This window comes from Sorex araneus, chromosome 11 (assembly GCF_027595985.1).
Source record: "Sorex araneus isolate mSorAra2 chromosome 11, mSorAra2.pri, whole genome shotgun sequence".
NCBI classification, from domain to species: Eukaryota; Metazoa; Chordata; class Mammalia; order Eulipotyphla; family Soricidae; genus Sorex; species Sorex araneus.
In genome coordinates, this window is record NC_073312.1 from 48,952,643 (window position 1) to 48,968,314 (window position 15,672).

At 55.2% G+C, this 15,672-nt stretch overlaps 3 protein-coding genes and 1 non-coding gene across 5 annotated transcripts in view; 3 read left to right on the plus strand and 1 right to left on the minus strand.

Annotated features, from left to right (window-relative positions):
- DGCR8 (DGCR8 microprocessor complex subunit) overlaps window positions 1–2,025 on the plus strand; it is a 31,717-nt gene extending 29,692 nt beyond the window's left edge. Inside the window, exon 14 of the mRNA XM_004607484.2 lies at window positions 342–2,025. Within this exon, the coding sequence (XP_004607541.1) occupies window positions 342–425 (84 nt within the window). The 3' untranslated portion in view covers window positions 426–2,025. The remainder of the gene's footprint in view (window positions 1–341) is intronic.
- Window positions 2,026–2,546: 521 nt separating this feature from the next.
- On the minus strand, window positions 2,547–6,648 carry TRMT2A (tRNA methyltransferase 2 homolog A). 2 transcript variants are annotated; one of them, XM_012932482.2, is made up of 12 exons: window positions 6,328–6,648; window positions 5,530–6,089; window positions 5,225–5,333; window positions 4,786–4,967; window positions 4,542–4,656; window positions 4,331–4,449; window positions 4,144–4,255; window positions 3,663–3,785; window positions 3,483–3,558; window positions 3,243–3,359; window positions 3,060–3,156; window positions 2,547–2,979 (listed from the first exon to the last, which is right to left on the minus strand). In XM_012932482.2, exons 1-12 carry the CDS (start codon window positions 6,349–6,351, stop codon window positions 2,751–2,753), a joined length of 1,863 nt encoding a protein of 620 aa, XP_012787936.2. In that variant the 5' UTR covers window positions 6,352–6,648; the 3' UTR covers window positions 2,547–2,750. The 2 variants fall into 2 exon arrangements, with proteins under 2 accessions (XP_012787936.2, XP_054974680.1); XM_055118705.1 differs by lacking the exons at window positions 4,331–4,449; window positions 4,542–4,656.
- A 258-nt stretch (window positions 6,649–6,906) lies between these two features.
- Window positions 6,907–14,399, plus strand: RANBP1 (RAN binding protein 1). The gene is made up of 6 exons (XM_004607485.3): window positions 6,907–7,064; window positions 8,297–8,433; window positions 10,036–10,193; window positions 11,874–12,002; window positions 13,539–13,604; window positions 13,987–14,399. Exons 1-6 carry the CDS (start codon window positions 7,050–7,052, stop codon window positions 14,106–14,108), a joined length of 627 nt encoding a protein of 208 aa, XP_004607542.1. The 5' UTR covers window positions 6,907–7,049; the 3' UTR covers window positions 14,109–14,399.
- LOC129399499 (small nucleolar RNA SNORA77) lies at window positions 13,640–13,766 on the plus strand. Its single transcript, XR_008627133.1, has one exon. It is a non-coding gene; the product is annotated as a small nucleolar RNA SNORA77 (small nucleolar RNA).
- Window positions 14,400–15,672: the final 1,273 nt, after the last annotated feature.

Genomic DNA, 15,672 nt, shown 5'->3' on the forward strand with positions numbered 1-15,672 from the left:
CCCCCTCCATTACCTTTCCTGGGCCATATTGTGACATCTGGAGATGGGGGAACCAACCACAGACCACATCTCCCAGGCCTACATTGCCCAGTTACACATGAAGCTACTCAAATGGCTTGTCCCTGGTGACTAACCCCTTCACTTCACCCTTTTGGGTGTCTATCCCAATTCTCAGTCATTGGCTCCTTCCAGCCTGGCATGCTGTGCCTGTGTGCCCTTTTCCAGATGCCTCCTGACACCAGTCAGCTCCCGCACACCTGCACTCCCCAGAGCCTTTTGCCTGAGGTTGGGTTACTTGTTCTCACCTTGCCAGCTTCGCTGACCCCAGTTGTTTGTTCTAGGAGGAGACACGGAAGAAGCCCAAGATGTCTATCGTGGCATCTGCCCAGCCTGGAGGGGAGCCCCTGTGCACCGTGGATGTGTGAGGGAGGCGCCAGGCCGGGCGTTCTGGGGAGACCACACCGCTCACTGCAGCTGCAGGCCTCCCATGTCAGCTCCTCCCCTGTGGCCCGTGTCTGCAGCACGGCCCTGACGGCTGGGGCTCCAGTGGGCACAGGACCATCCAGGGCACACAGCACTTCCTGGGAGGCCTGCCTGTAGGTGTGAGTGGATGTGTTCAGGGATGGACTCGGCCTGGCCATGCAGGTGAACTTCTGCTTGTATGGATTTGCTGCAGACTGTTTTTATGAAGGGTTTCATGAATTTCAATGTATGACATGAACTGACAAAATGATAGTTGGATGACAGATGAAATGAGATAGGAACAGTTGAGTCCCATGGTCCCCTGTATCCAGGGTATTTTCATGGGCCACACTACAGGGACCCGGTCAGAAGACTCACACTGGCACCCTAATCCTACGCTGCCTCCTGTTTTCCCCCTTTTCTCTGAAAACATTAGGAATATTTCAAATCTTTTTGGTTTAAAATAAACACAATGTTAGCAATTAAATTCTTTTCAGAGATTGCAGGCAAACTTTTAAGGCAATTATTCTTCAGCCTTGAAATACATTGCCAGTGTGACTGTGGCCTGCCAGTCTCATTCTGACCGATGCCCTGGCCGTTCCCGAGGAAGTCTCGTTGCCTGAAAGCACGCCTTCTTAGACACAAGGCTTCCCACCTTCACTGGCCTCTAGCAACTTTTTACCGAAGATTTTTGCACAGTCAAGTCCATCTGTCCACCCCATCGATTTTTAAAGCTTTTATGATATTTTAGCATTTGGAAAGAAACTTTTACAGTGAGAGTAGAAGATAGATTTGGAATCATGTAGCAGATATAAACAATGCATTTTAGCATGTGGACTTATTTAAGAAGAAACAAGACCTTCAGCACTATCCTTCCCGATCACAAACTGGCGCTCTTCTGGAGCTCGGCAGAATGCTCCCTGGGGATGGCGAGCCCAGGCTGCCAGGCCTGGCAGCTGCTTGCTCCTGCCCAGCAGTTTGTGTTCTGCAGGTGGCTGCTGTCCCAGGTGTGGTAGAGCTGGCCCTGCCTGAGGCCTTGGGCATATGGGTATGCCCTTGGCCCTGGGCACCCTCTCGTATGAGGTGGTGGTAGTCAGCATTGGCTCCCTGCCCCCATTGTTTCCCCTGTGGGTAGTGTTGACGGCATTCGTTTCCAGGAACAGATTGTCGGCCTTGTGGGCCACCTACAGCGTACCCCCCCTCCACCTATGTGACCAGGGTCAGCGCTCTCTGATGACCTTTAGAAAACAGTACCCTCCAATGAAGTTGCTATAATTAGACACTGCTTCTATCTTGCCTCCTGTCTGCTGCTGTGAAAAAAATCATTTGATCATGACTGTTCACCCTGAAAACAGCCAGATGTGCCATCGTGAACCAAAGCTGTGTGCACCTGTTACTAAAGCGGGAGCCTGCCATGGCAGCTGAGTCTGCTGTTCTGCCACATGTGGGACAGGAGGCAGGGCAGCTCTGGCCTGTTGTTTACCTCCCAAGCACAGCTGGACCACAGCTGGAAGGGTGAGCCCTGATTCTCTGAATGCATAAAGCAAAATGTCCAAGAGGGAATGGCTGGTGTTTTATTCTCCTGGGGAAGGTTGGGGTTACACATCTTCAACTGGACAGAACCTCTCCCAGATGCTGCCACAGCCCATCCCTAGTCTCCACAGGAGCCTTTCAGAGCCAGCTTTGGGTACATGACTACGCTTGAAGTTATCCTAGTAGCTGTGGAAGATAGGGGGCACCACCTGGGCTAGGGAGGACAGCTGCAGCAACCCCCTATATTCGGGGGTTCTTTTCGGTGTGTGTTGGGGGAGGCACTTTGGAAGACAATTTGCTGTGAATTAAACCTGGCACTCTCACATGCAATTCAGGAGCTCGGACCCTTTGTCCATCCCTTGCCTTGTGTTTTCTAGCTCACAAGTACTCTTGGCAAAGCATCAAAGCAGACCTCTGGTAACACGGCCTGCTGTCCCAGCCCTGCCCTGACACCTCATGTGCTGGTGATTTGGGGCTCTGCTCCGGGGATCCCACCTCCATGGGGTGCTGGAGATATTCCCCAGTCCTGCCATTTTGCATAAACACTGTCCTGAAGCTCTTGACACGTCAGAGATCTGTAGTTCAAAAACTGTTTATTATGGTGAATGTGGTCCTGCTGGTCCAAAGAGAACTAGGTGGGAGCCCACAGAGATGGCCACCTCCAAGCATCCCAGGGCAAGGCACATACTGGAGTGCTGTGGCCGCAGCCCAACGATCCACGCGGGCAAGATCTAGAAAAGCTGTGTTCCCAAGGCCTATGAAGAGGTGGAAACCCCAGTGTCCTGTGGGATGTCAGGCAGAGGTCCTGGTGGGGGTTGGGCTGGTGGCTCTGGCGGTGCCGGAGCCCCACCATTGGAGTACTCAGTCCTTTCAAATAGGATAAGCATCTCACAATGTGGGGTCTGTGGGAACAGGTCCACGGCCACAGCTTTGACTGGCTTGAATGGGGTGCCCTTCACCCGATTAGAGGGGGCTCTGCAGAGACTGGGAAGATACAAAATGAGATCAATTACATGGGGCAGCCAGCTAGGGGTTGGGGGGCAGGGCTTCTATCCCACACTCACTCCACAAAGTTGGCCATGGCCGCCCGGGGGTTACAGGAGACATACAGCAGCCGCTTGAGGTTCTCTGCTCTGCGGATCGCCAGGATCACTTTGGAATCTGAGGAGGAGAGGTGGGCTGGCAGGCGTTAGGCGGGGCTGTGGCTAGAAAATGCTTGGCCTCCCCCTCCCTGCCAGGGTACTCACGCAGGCCAGCTCGAGGCGGGTCCAGGACAGCTACGAGCTGCTGGGAGGCTAGTCGGTTCACCAGGGTAGGCAACAGGTCCTCGGCCCTCCCGCAGTGGAACTCCACATTATTCAGCTCTGCAGTGGGGGAGAACCCTGTCAGACACACCCAAGCCTGCAGGGGAATCCATCTGCCATTTTGGATTGGGGTGCCCCCTCCCCTGGGCCCTGGGAGCCCAAATTTGTGTTGCATCTTCTCACCATTTTCTCTGGCATTCACCCGGGCATCCTCCACAGCCTCTGGGCACAGCTCAATCCCCACAACTCTCTTCACCTTCTAAAGCCAGGAAAGGACAGGAGCCCATGGCACCCCACTCCAGGGCAGGTCCCTGGGGTGGGGAGTCATGTGACAGTGCGGGGGGAGTTGGGTAAGAAGCTCACCCTGGCCAGTGCCAGACCAATGGTGCCAGTACCACAGCACACATCCAGCACGGTGCTGCCCGAGTCCAGCTGCGCCCAGTCCTGGATCAGTGTGTATAGCACTTCAGCCGCTGCGGTGTTCACCTGCAGGAGGCCCCTTCCCCAGTCAGCCTACACCCTCACTCCCCTTGAGTTCCCAAGAACTCAGACCATCCCTTGAGCCCTCCCTGCCCATTCCAAGTGACCTCATCCAATCTCTCCATTCACAAGTTGCTTCCTTAGCACCACACCTGGAGCATCCCTATCCATAGCAGCTTCACAGGCTCAGTGCTCAGCCCAGGGGTGTCCAAACCTCACACAGGTAACAACACCCTCTTTCCCACCAGATGGCTACAACAGCTCCCCAGCTTGGGTGCTGTTCCTAGACTCAGATCTCCCGCCTCAGCCTACAGTCCCACACACACCCAAATGCCGTGCGGGGCCTCCCATAGGTCAGGACTACCTGGAAGAAGGCATGCGGGGAGATCCGGAAGGTCAGCCCCAGCAGGTCCTCTTGGATGTGGCAGTCCCCCGCCACGTGCTCCAGGGCCAGGCCCTCCAGGCTGGGCGTATTTCTGTAGGTGGTGAGCGAGTCTGTCAGAGTACCCAGCCCAGGCAAGGCCTCCCTCAGCCCCACGAGGGCTCCTCACCGCTGTCTCCCCTCCGCCACAAAGTAGAGGCAGGTCACCCCACTGGCCTTGCCTGGCCCTTCCATGAAGTGGTGTGCCAAGGAGGCTTTCAGCCCCACCAACTCCTCAGCACTGAGTTTCTGGAACAGGGAATAGAAAAGAAACTGTTGAGCTGTGCTGTTGTGCCCCCAGCCCGGACACTCCCCCAGAGCAAGGCCACCCTGCTCAAGACCTGGGGGTGGAAGTAGGCAATGGCCATGGCTTGTCCATGGCGGCTGGTGCGCACAGTCAGCTGCTTCCAGTGGCCCGAGTACGTCTCTGGGTCATATGCTGAGTACGGAGTGGACCTGGAGGAGCCACAGAGGCCGTGAGCTACTGCCACCTGCCGAACAGGCTCCCTTAGCTCAATGCTCGGCCTCCCCACCTTTTAAACCCCTATACCAGACCAGGCCCCCCACTCCCTCACCAGTCCTCACCGGATAAACTCCTGGAAAGCCTTCACCACCTGCTTGGTGGCTGTGGGGATGTGCACCGTGTCAAAAGGAGCGGCCACAGCACAAGTCCCGCCCTTGTATTTGCCCAGGCGGCAGCCGACTGTGTTATCTTCTCCATCAACCCCGATGCCAACCAGAAACTCACACTTGTTACGATATTCAGTCTGCGGGAAGAGAGATGGGAGGCAGAGAGGCACCCTGAACTTATCCTGACCATTCACCCTTGGGAGTGGCAGTACACTAACAGGTGACACATAAGAGGAACCTGCACAGGGGCCAGCAGTTCCAGGGATAAGAGTGACAGATGACACTCAAGTCATGACTGCCAGGAATAAGAGCAAAGCAGGAAGAGGGAGATGAGCGGCAGATTTCTCTTTAGGACAGGGCAAGAGTTTCTGCCTTGTCGTCACCCAGGCCTGACCTGCTGGGGCGATGGCTTGACCCCTTCCAGTGGACAGCACGCCTTGTTGTACTTGTGCCTCTGAGAAAGCAGCCAGGGCAACAGGGCTCGGTTGGTACTCCCAATTTCCCTGCAGAAGAAAGGGTGGGGGGGGAGCTTAGTTATCCCACTCCCAGCCCCTCTCCCAACCCTTGGGGTGCTGGAGCCTTCCCTTAGCACCCCAACGTTCCCACGGACAACACAGCCTAGTTCCTGACTATAGAGCCCCAAGAAACCATGCAGATCCCAAGGATACGGTACCCTGGGCAGCCCAGGCCCACACTCACTTGGCAAGCTTCTGTAGCACTTGCTCGCACTCCAGTCGCTTCCGCTCTAGCTGCTCAGGGTAGGGCACAGTCCAAAGGGGGGTGACTACGTCGGCAATACATGTGGCTGATGCCTCGCTCTCTTCCTCACGCTGTCTTTTCTTGGCCATGGGGTCTGCTTTGGGCCTGGCCAGACGCACGCTGAGTGGACGGCCCTTCCAGAGGGCCCCGTGTAGCACACGCAGAGCCTTGTCCCGCTCAGCGGCATTGCTGAATGTCACAAAGGCGCAGGGAGGTTGTCCGAAGAGTTTGGTCTTGTGGGGCTGTAGGCCAAAGCGACCCAGGAAGCGGCGGATGTCGCTGAAGCTCGTATGGCGGGGCACGTTCTGCAGCTCCAGCTTGAAGATCTCCGAGGTGAACAGGTCGTCCCTGATGTAGCTGTAGAGCCCCGGCTGGGATCCTGACTCTGTAGCTCCCCCAGCCCCCTCTCCCTCCTCCTTCTCTGCCTGCGGGGCTGGGGTTTCGGTGATCTCTGGGACACAGTTGCCATCCCGATGACAGTCTTCCATAGGCTCTTCGCCCTGTGTGGACACAGAGGCAGAGGGCTACACAGAGGGCTGAGAGCCACAGGCTCCCACACCCCTCCTCCAGACCTCTATCGGTGTACCCAAGCCCAGGTTTGACAGTCCTCCCCTCCCTCCCTCCCCCATCCCTGTGCTTTCTCTGGACGTTTGCCACCGCACCTCAAATCTCCACCCTCTCCCACCCCAACCCCCAGTTCAATCTTAGGTCGCCTATCAAGATTTCCCTTCACTTTACTTTGTTATTGAGCTGGGCACTCATCCAATCCGTCTGCAGCCAGGCCTGGGACCTGTATCGGGAGATTTCAGCAGCCTCCCTCTAGGCCAAGCATATGGAGGTAACCAGAGCTAGTGCGGCACAGCTAGGCTACCACCCAGCTCCGCCCCCGAGGAGGGGCGGGACTCGAACTTTCGGCTCTCAGAGGAGTCGCTAAGGGCGTGGGCTGCACCGCCCGCCCGCCAGGGGCCCGCGCCGGCCGCTCGCCTCGTCCAGAGCTCTCCGATCCGCCAGCGCGTGCAGTGAAGGCCGCGCGTCTCTATCGTCCCGGTTTCCGGTTACGTCATAGCCACGCGTCCGTCCCGATGCCGGCGCCTTGGTCGGCTTGAGAGCCACGCGCGGCGGCCGGGCGGAAGTGCGCGCGGAGGCTGCCGGGAGTGCACGCTTCTCCGCTAGCGGGGCGGGCCGGGCATGCGCCACGGGCGTTTTGGCGGGAAGCGCGGGGCAGGCTGGACAATGAGACTGTCCGCCGTCTGAGCTAATAAAGCTGCACGGGTTTTGAATCGCGGCGCGTTTCCCGCCTCCGGGGTCAGGGGTCGGGGTTCGGGTCGCGGGGCGGAGGGACGAGTGGGCGGGCGGGAGGCGCCGGCGCCAGACGCGGAGGGAAAGAGCCACGACCAGCCGCCGAGAGGCCGCGGAGCCAGCGACGACCGAGCCAGCCGAGCCGCCGCCGCCGCGCCCCCATGGCGGCCGCCAAGGTGCGGCTGGTCCCGGGCGGGGGCCGGGCGGGGACCGGGGGCCGAGGCCGCTGGCGGCGGCCACGTGGGCGGCCCGCGCCACCGCCGCTAACCCCCGCCGGCCTTCGGGATCGCCCCTGTGGGCCCTGCGTGGCGCCGGGACTGTGCTCTGGGGAGCGCGACCGGGGACCCGAGGCCTTCCGGGCCGGGGCGCGCGGGGCCTGGGGGCTGCGGGGCGTCCGTGTGACCTTGGGGCGGACCCCAGTGGGCTGCGGCGCTGCATTGGGGCGTGAGCTGCCTCTGCCTCCCGCTTCCCCAGGGCTGGCGCTCACCCCGCCGCTCGCGGGGGCCACCTGGGGCTTTCGGCCACTGGCTACGGGGCTCGGCCCACCTTGCAGGCTCCCCAACCCCACCTCACCCCCGGACGCTGCAGCCCTCCCCGGGCGCCGCCTACGCAGCGCTTCATTCATTCAGCCCCCGAGTCCCAGACCGCCGCGGGCCTCTGCGGCGGAAACTCAGCCCGGCTGCCGGGCCACGAGCCCGCAGCGCACGGCCCAGGCCAGGGCTGCTTTGTTGACCGCTGGCATCCGCCTCGTGGTTGCCGAGCGGGCCTTGGCCGAGGGAGGCGCCCACAGCTGCGAGCTCTTACCTGATTTCGGATCTGGCTGTGGAGGTGCCTGGAGCCTTTGGTTTTCACTGGTATTCCAGCCACGTGCCCTGCCAGACCCGTACCTGCAATAAGCTACTTTGTAGCTTTCCAAGTGGATCAGTCTTTATGGTTCTAATGTATATGATTACTTTTAACTTAAATTTCTTTCTGGTTTGGGGCGGGAGGGATGACGTGAGAATTGGGAACTGTGTAAATAGTAGCAATCTGGTAGTAACTCTTTCTTTTTAGTAAGTGAGAGTACTTAATGTCTCTGATCCAATAAAAAAAAAAAACTCAGGGTTACTTTTTGCTTGAAGAGTAACATCCTCTGGACCCTCTGCCCCGGCCCCCGTTTTTTGATCTCCGTCAAAGAAATTGAGGCACGGGGAGATGAATGTTTCTTGGGTCCCTGGGCTTTGTCATAGGAGCCTGGTGTTGAGGTCAGGGTCGGACCCTCTGCTGGGTTTCTGCAACCGGACCTTTTGCACACCTGCCTCTCCTGGTTTTCAGGCAGGCTCTTGCTTTGGGGTGATATTATTCACTGGAGGCGCTGCTGATGAAGCTCAAAGTGGCAAAAGTCACCTCTCCATCCCTCCTTCCACAGGACACCCATGAGGACCATGACACCTCCACGGAGAACGCAGATGAGTCCAACCATGACCCCCAGTTTGAGCCTATAGTTTCTCTTCCTGAACAAGAAATTAAAACGCTGGAGGAAGACGAAGAGGAGCTTTTTAAAATGTAAGTGACCGCATGTTGCTCCAGAAGTAGGTATCTTAGGTATAATAAAATGAAGTTAAGAGTTTTATGGGTGTATCACTGTTGTTCTTCCCTTTTGTTGGAGAATGGCTTGAGCAGGGATGAATCCCCCATGGAAATCAAGGCTCACTGTTCAAATTCACACAGCAGCTGCCCCATGCCAGGCAGGGTGCACAGGTGACCCTTGCCTCGGAGCTCATTGTCCCTTCCCCTCGCAATCCCAGATGTCTAAGCCATTTTTATTGATTTTGCTTTATTGCATAGTGAACTTGGGTGGTCTTAAAACTACCCAGTATTTTGAATGTTTGGAAGCACAAGGAGAAAGGAACCATCCGCCTCCTCGGGGAGGGACAAGACCCCGAAAATATGTGCCAGCCACTATAGTAGGTGGCCTCTGGGCATGGTTTGCCTTGAGTTCAGGACTGCATCTGCATGCTGTGGTCCTACAGGTCCTATTGCTGGGGCTCTTAGGTTTAGTTACCTATTATTTGGAAATAGGTCGTAGCATTTTATAAGCTCTAGGAATTCCCCACTGTCCTGAATGTACCAGATTAAGCTATTTGGGAACTTGTGGGGTAAAAGGAAGACTGTTGGTGAAGAGAGATGACCGTTGCCCCTGACCTCCTTTTAAGGCAGGCCTGGGACTGCAGAGCTGCAGGTCTCTTCCATAGACTGGGTGAGATCTCTGAAGATGCTCATTCTCCAGGCCTGTGCAGACCAGAAGTGATACTGCACTTGGGGTAATTTTACTTGGCGGCAGGGTGGCATTGCTGCTTTCCTCTGCCTGCATAGGGTGGAAAGTGGTCTGGTGCTCTGATGGAAGCTTTCCTGAGGATCAGCATATCAGGTCTTTGGGCTGAAGCATCTGGGAGATCCTTGTAAGGATTAAATTGTCCCACTTAATAAAATTAGGTCAGGATGGGAGAGCTGTCTTCTCCAGGAATGGGACCTTAGAGTAGAGGTTGGGGCTGGTGAGGGGGGTGTCACCCTGAATCCACAGGGCAAGGATGCCTAGCTCACTGTTGACTGCCTTGCTTATTGTGCAGATGAAGGAACAGAGTCCGGAGGTGTGATCCAGTGGAGGTCACCAGCCCCTTCTGGGTTGTGTGCCAGGGATGTTCTATCTTTGGCCTTGCTCTGACTCCGGGCAGACCAGTCCTGCTAACCAGGAGGAGGTCTTTGCTGAGATGGCAGGTCTTTAGGAAAATGTTGCAGCTGTGAAAATCTTTTTTTCATTTGTTGCTTTGAGGGCCACACCTGGCAATGTTCAGGGATTACTCCTGGCTCTGTGCTCAGGGATTGCTCCTGGCTCTGTGCTCAGGGATCATTCCTGGTGAGGCTCTGGGGACCATATGGAATGCTAGGGACCAAATCCTAATTGGCCTGTGCTAGGCACAAGCCCTACCTACTGGTCTCCAACCATTTTTCTTTTATGCTGGTGTTTTGACTTGTATGTATAAGTTCTTCCCAGCAAACATTTGGTTGGTTCCTGCTTTCTGTGCGTGTCTAAAGCTGTTGCTCACTGACTTTTTGTTTTGTTTTGTTTTGTTGCTTTTCTCATTCTTTCACTGACTTTTCTTGAAGGCGTGCAAAGCTATTTCGATTCGCTTCAGAGAACGATCTTCCAGAATGGAAGGAACGAGGCACCGGTGATGTCAAGCTCCTGAAGCACAAGGAGAAAGGGACCATCCGCCTCCTCATGAGGAGGGACAAGACCCTGAAAATATGCGCCAACCACTACAGTAGGTGGCCTCTGGGCATGGTTTGCCCTGAGTTCCAGCACTGCATCTGCACGCTGTGGTCCTGCAGGCAGGTCGCTGTTTGGACCTCCCCGAGCCTGGGAGTGGGCTGCTTCCCAAGACCTTCTGTTCTGCCTCTTAAATGCGGAGTAGGAAGTGAGGCTTTCCCAGGTTCCTCTGCCCACAGAGGGTTTGGAGCACAAGAGGCGTGTCTAGGCAGATGGGGCTGACAGGGGCCATGGAGAGCCCCAGTGAGGGCCTGATCGTGTATCAGGGAGCCTGGGGGTTATGTGGGGTATGGTGTGGTCAGTGTCCTCTTTGTATTCCATCCCCACGTCCTGCGGCTTGGTGGGGGGCATGGACAGGAATGAGCTCTCGTCCTTCAGAGAAGTTGTTGGGGAGTAGACCACTGGAGGCCCTCAGGCAGATGCGCTGCTTCAGCTCTGGTCCGGAAAGCAGCAACAGGAAGTTACCAACCACGCTGCTTTGCTGTGGACTGTCCCCAGTGCTCGGAAGGTGCCTTTGGGCTCCTTTCCTGACCCAGTGCTGGGTCTGCATGTTTTGGTGTCTCACATGGCTGGCAAGGCAGGCGTGGGTCCTGCAGGGTGACTGTTGGTGAGGGCCTGGTGGCCCAGTGCCCAGGTGGTGCGGGAGGAGTACACCTCCATTGTGTGTGCTCACCAGCCAGGTCACACGCTGGGGCCTGTTCCAGCAGCCCTGCCCCACCCAGCCTGCTCTGCTCCCCTTGGCTGCAGTGTGGAGCATTTGCTACTCCCCTGGGCTTCTCCCAGAGTCTTGCTGGGAACTGGGGTGTTTCTGTGGATTGTTAAGTGGACCTCAGGCCTGGGTATGATAGATTGGGTGGGTGGTGACAGGAGGCAGCCCTGTGATACCTTTTATATACTGTCTTAGCTCTCAAACAGAATGTCTCCAGTGCAGACAAGATGGCCCTCCCAATTAAGTTGACTAGCGTGTGCCCAGAGCTGTGGGTTGTCCTTGTCGCCCTAAAGTCTTCCAGAGACAGGGACCAGGCGTCTAGTTGCACAGGGGTGCTCGTGGCTCACCTGCAGTGGGTCTGCCAGGGCCCAAGGAGATGGCACCGTGGTACTTCCCCTAGCCTGTGGGTTGTGCCCTTCCTTTATGTAAAATCCTGCCATGAGATACTGCTATCCCCTTGCACTGGGTCCCTGTGGTCTTGCCAGTGGAATGCTGAGAGTGGCTGTCCTGGTCTGACCACATGCCCTATGTGGGTGACAGTGTGCTTCCAGTTTCTGCCTTCTCTCTGCTCTGCATTCCTGGTGGTGTGGTCAAAAGTGAACGTGGCTCTGTGGCTGCGCCTTAGGGGGGCCACTTGACTCGTGCCCACACCTGGCCCAGACTCTGGGGGTTGCTTTGGCTGGGCAGGACCAAGGGAACTGGTTTCTCCTTAGGATGAGTGCCCTTGTCAGCACAGGAATTGGAGAGTTTCTCGGAGATTCTCTGTGACTGGGGAGCACGTGACTCTGTTCCTCAATTGGGGGTTGGCCTATTGTTTGGTCAATGACAGTGTTTTCAAAGGTGCAGTAGAAATCCCGTAAGCCTCACACCAGGTCTGTTTGACCCCACGTGGACCCTGTGGTCTTTGAGTTCGGATGTGTGTGCTGACCCGTGACATCACCATCCTCATACGTCATCCTTCCACAGTCACACCGATGATGGAACTGAAGCCGAATGCAGGTAGCGACCGCGCCTGGGTCTGGAACACCCATGCAGATTTTGCTGACGAGTGTCCCAAGCCGGAGCTGCTGGCCATCCGCTTCCTGAACGCTGAAAGTAAGCCAGGGCTCACTGTGGCCCCTTCCACAGTGTGTGACTCCAACCACAGGAGTATGAACAAGAATGGGAACTTGGGGGAGAGGAGGGGGCTTTTCGCCCAGCACTCTGGGAGCCTTGTCACCACTTCCCTGAGGCTAGTTTTGAACGTGGGTGTGAGGCATCCCCTGATAAGTTCTCAGACAACAGTGGGGTGTCCAAGAGTCTGCTCAGCCCTGGCACTCATACCAGGACTGTTCAGGGCTGTCATTGGACTTTTGACCAGTCAACTCTGTACTGGAGGTTTCTGGTACCCCTTGTGACACCTCTCCCCCCACCATTGGGGGAAAGGAAGTGATTTAGGAATAGCACATTGAAGGGAGATCTACAGTTTGAGAGGAGGATGGGGTTTCATGCCCTTGCATGAGGTTGTGTGGGGACTGTTGTGCCCCAATCTATGTGTTCACCTACCCCTCGTGCTCTCTGAGCCTCTCCTTTTGGGACTTTTTACACTTCTTTCAGTCCATAACTCTGATAAACTCATTGCCCACCGGCAGTTGAATCTGATCTCCGGGTGGAACTGGAAAGTTCTAACCATAATACGTGATTGGTTTTCCTGGCAGTTAGCCTCCACCCTAAGTGCTTCCTTCAGGTCACTTTATTAAGAGAAAAGGAGCTACCATTGGTGTCTCCGTGTTCATCGGCGTCCAAAACTCTGGGGGAGTTGTAAGCCACGAGGTAGATGCCGTGAATAATATTTTGGTCATCTAGTTTCTTGCTGTGATTTGGCCCCATTTCAGGTCATGTAACTGAATATGGAGGGCTGTGGAAAACTTTTTTTTTTAAATATAAGTATAAAAATCTTTTATAAACTTTGTTCTTTATAATTTATATCAGTAAATGATTTATGTGCCTAATTTATGTACTTATGTACCTAAAACTAGGTACCAGGGATTGCATTGGGTTGGTTGCATTTTAAGCTACCTCTTTGGCCCCACAAGTGGAGTCTAAGAGGCTCGGGTCTAAATCCCTGAGAGTCACAGTAGCATGTGGTCACTTAGGGCAGGAGTCACAGTGCTTGAAGCCTCAAACATGTTTTTTTTTTGTTTTTTTTTTACCTCAAGGCCTGTGTGCCAGTAGGAGCTGGGCTGAGACCTGTAAACCAAGACTGACCTCCCCACTTGGGCCTCATTCTAATCTAGTTAAAAATTGGGTGGTGCTGGGTGCACCCCAGAATCTGACAGGTACTAATTGGACCTGGCCTGTGCCCCAGGAGCGAGGTGTAGCCAGTAGCTGGCTGGAGCGTGATGGAAGAGCACAGGCCCACTGAGCCTCTGAGTCTGCTGGAGCCACTGCTGAATCGGATGGGAGCGGCCTCGCACAGAGGCTCGCTTTCTCGGGCTCGCAGGGCAGTGGCTGCAGGGTCCTGGTGGAAGTAAACCCCAGGTCTAGACAGGTGACCTAGCTGTTCTGGAGCTCTCTTTGAGCCCTGCCTCCTCAGTCAGGTTTTGTCTGCTTCACTGCCCTAGACTCTTAGGACATCTCTTCTTTCTGCAGATGCACAGAAGTTTAAGACAAAGTTTGAAGAGTGCAGGAAAGAGATCGAAGAGAGAGAAAAGAAAGGTGATATGGGCCAGGGAAGTGGGGAAGTCCTCTTTGCAGACTCACTCTGCACCCTGCTGCATCACCAAGCATGGGTGCTTTTTCTGTCTGCCACAGAAACATGCCAGGGGCTGGTACTGCTTTGACCTATCAAAGTGGCGAAGCTGCCATGGGGACACGGGGTGCTTCTCGGGGAGCAAGCTGGGTGGAGGTGCCTGAGTGGGTGCAATCAAGACACAGGGTCTAGAGTCACCTGTGCCAAAGGGGCTTCAGAGATCTCCCTGCTGAGGTGGCTGGAGGGTGGGTAAGGGGTGTGACACTTGCATGCCGGGTGAACCCGCTACGGCGTGGCTGTTGGGGGTCAGTGCTTTGTTCTTACTGCACATTCCCTTCATTGTGCCAGGATCCGGCAGAAACGATAATGCTGAAAAAGTGGCAGAAAAGCTGGAAGCTCTTTCGGTGAAGGAAGGGAGCAAGGAGTCTGAAGATGCAGAGACCAAGGAGAGCGCCGAGGAGAAGCAATAAGTCATCTTCCCTTGTTTTCCTTCCCTGCCTTTCTTTGCCTTTTTCTTTTTTAAAATTCTGCCCTGCCCCTCTTTTCAGTTTGTTTTTATTCTGTTTTGTTTTTACAAGGGACTTTATATAAAGAACTGAATTCCAACATTCAGGTTGTTTTTCTAAGTTTTTGCCCCACTGAAGAAGACTACAGAAAATCCATTCCCCAGTCATGAAAATGTACTGTGCTAACTTTCTTTTCCATAGTGGAAACATTTATAGTCATCAAAACAAGTGAATAAACAACACATTTGAACCCTGCGTGGCGGGCAGGCCCGTGTGTGCGCCGGCCCTGTCCCGAGAGCAGAGGGGTCCTGCTGGCTGCGGGCAAGGTGCCAGACTTGGCTTGGGATCTGCTCTAGCCTGGCTTCAAGGCCCACTCTGTTATGTCTCTCCTTTGTGGGAGTTGTGCCCGTTTGACCCAGTGGCCCAAGTAGAGAAAGTCTGGCGCTGGGTGCCCTGCCTTCCTGTGAAGTCCTAAAGAGCCACTTTGGGCCTGACGGCAAGAGGAAGTACTGTTTTTTCACTCTTTGGTACCTTGGCATTGGCATCAGCAGGCCAGGCCTGGTTGATTCTGGTGGGCATGGCCAGTCTTCATTCTCCCCACCACCCTGGGAAAAGGTCTGCTGGAGTGTGCTTAGAGAGTTTTGAATAAGAAATGTTTGCAAGACTGCCAGGAGGTCCATCCTGGGAAGAGGGTTGCCTCTGTAAACACTGCTAAGAGGGAAGGGTTGTCAGTGTACCGGTACTTTGGTTTGGGTTTGTGGCCATCCCGGCTGTGCTGAGGATACGGTGCAATGCTAGGAATCATACCCAGGACCTCACAAATGGAGGGCAAGTGCACCGTCACTAAGCCACATCTCCCGCCCCTACCTGCTATTTTAAGTGCACTCTCCTAAGATAATGTGTCCCCGAAGACCATCAAGACTGAGGAGCCCTCTGCCTCCCTGCAGGGGAGGAGTGCTGAGGTGCATACGGTGTGGCCCCTCTACTAGCTGGACTCTTGTCTGACCTGTGTGCCCAGCAGAACCTGTCATCTGTACCCCTTTTGAATCTCACGTCCTTGTTCCTCTTGTGGATGTCTCCAAAGGAAGCTACAGTGAAGATGAATGCCTTACAAAGCCTAGGTCTGCTGGCTCTTCAGGACGGCGCCCAGAGGGGCCTGAAGCTTTTGTACCTCCTTCACCATGATGGGTTGGATTTGGGGCACTGAACTGTGATTGGCAGATGGAATTCATTTGTGCTGGCTGTGGCCCAGTTGTATTGGTTGACAGCTGTGTCCCAAGGGCTTGAGCCTCCCCAGGGCAGACTGCATAGAATGGGCTGGATACTGTACGTTCTGTCTTTGCATTGGGCTCTGTTTAATAATACCTTGTGTAAGCCACAACTGGGGATATATAGTCGGGAAGGGCCCTCAGAATGGCTGGGGAAAGTGAAACTGTGGTTTAGGGTTAATTTAAGGATGTAGCTTGTTGCCACTGTAGACCAAGGAAAGGGAAACCCCAGCTGGTGTAATTTGTATGTGCCTTGACCG

Bases quoted from the DNA above. Each gene is read 5' to 3' on its own strand.
- TRMT2A (XM_012932482.2), bottom strand. From the start codon at position 6,351: ATGAGTGCCCAGCTCAATAACAAA. The intron at 4,968-5,224 runs GTCAGGCCTGGG...CTCTTCCCGCAG, and splicing joins TCAAGCCATCGCCCCAGCAG to ACTGAATATCGTAACAAGTG. The intron at 3,559-3,662 runs GTGAGCTTCTTA...TCCTGGCTTTAG, and splicing joins TTGGTCTGGCACTGGCCAGG to AAGGTGAAGAGAGTTGTGGG.
- RANBP1 (XM_004607485.3), top strand. The intron at 10,194-11,873 runs GTAGGTGGCCTC...ATCCTTCCACAG, and splicing joins AATATGCGCCAACCACTACA to TCACACCGATGATGGAACTG. The intron at 13,605-13,986 runs GTGATATGGGCC...TCATTGTGCCAG, and splicing joins CGAAGAGAGAGAAAAGAAAG to GATCCGGCAGAAACGATAAT.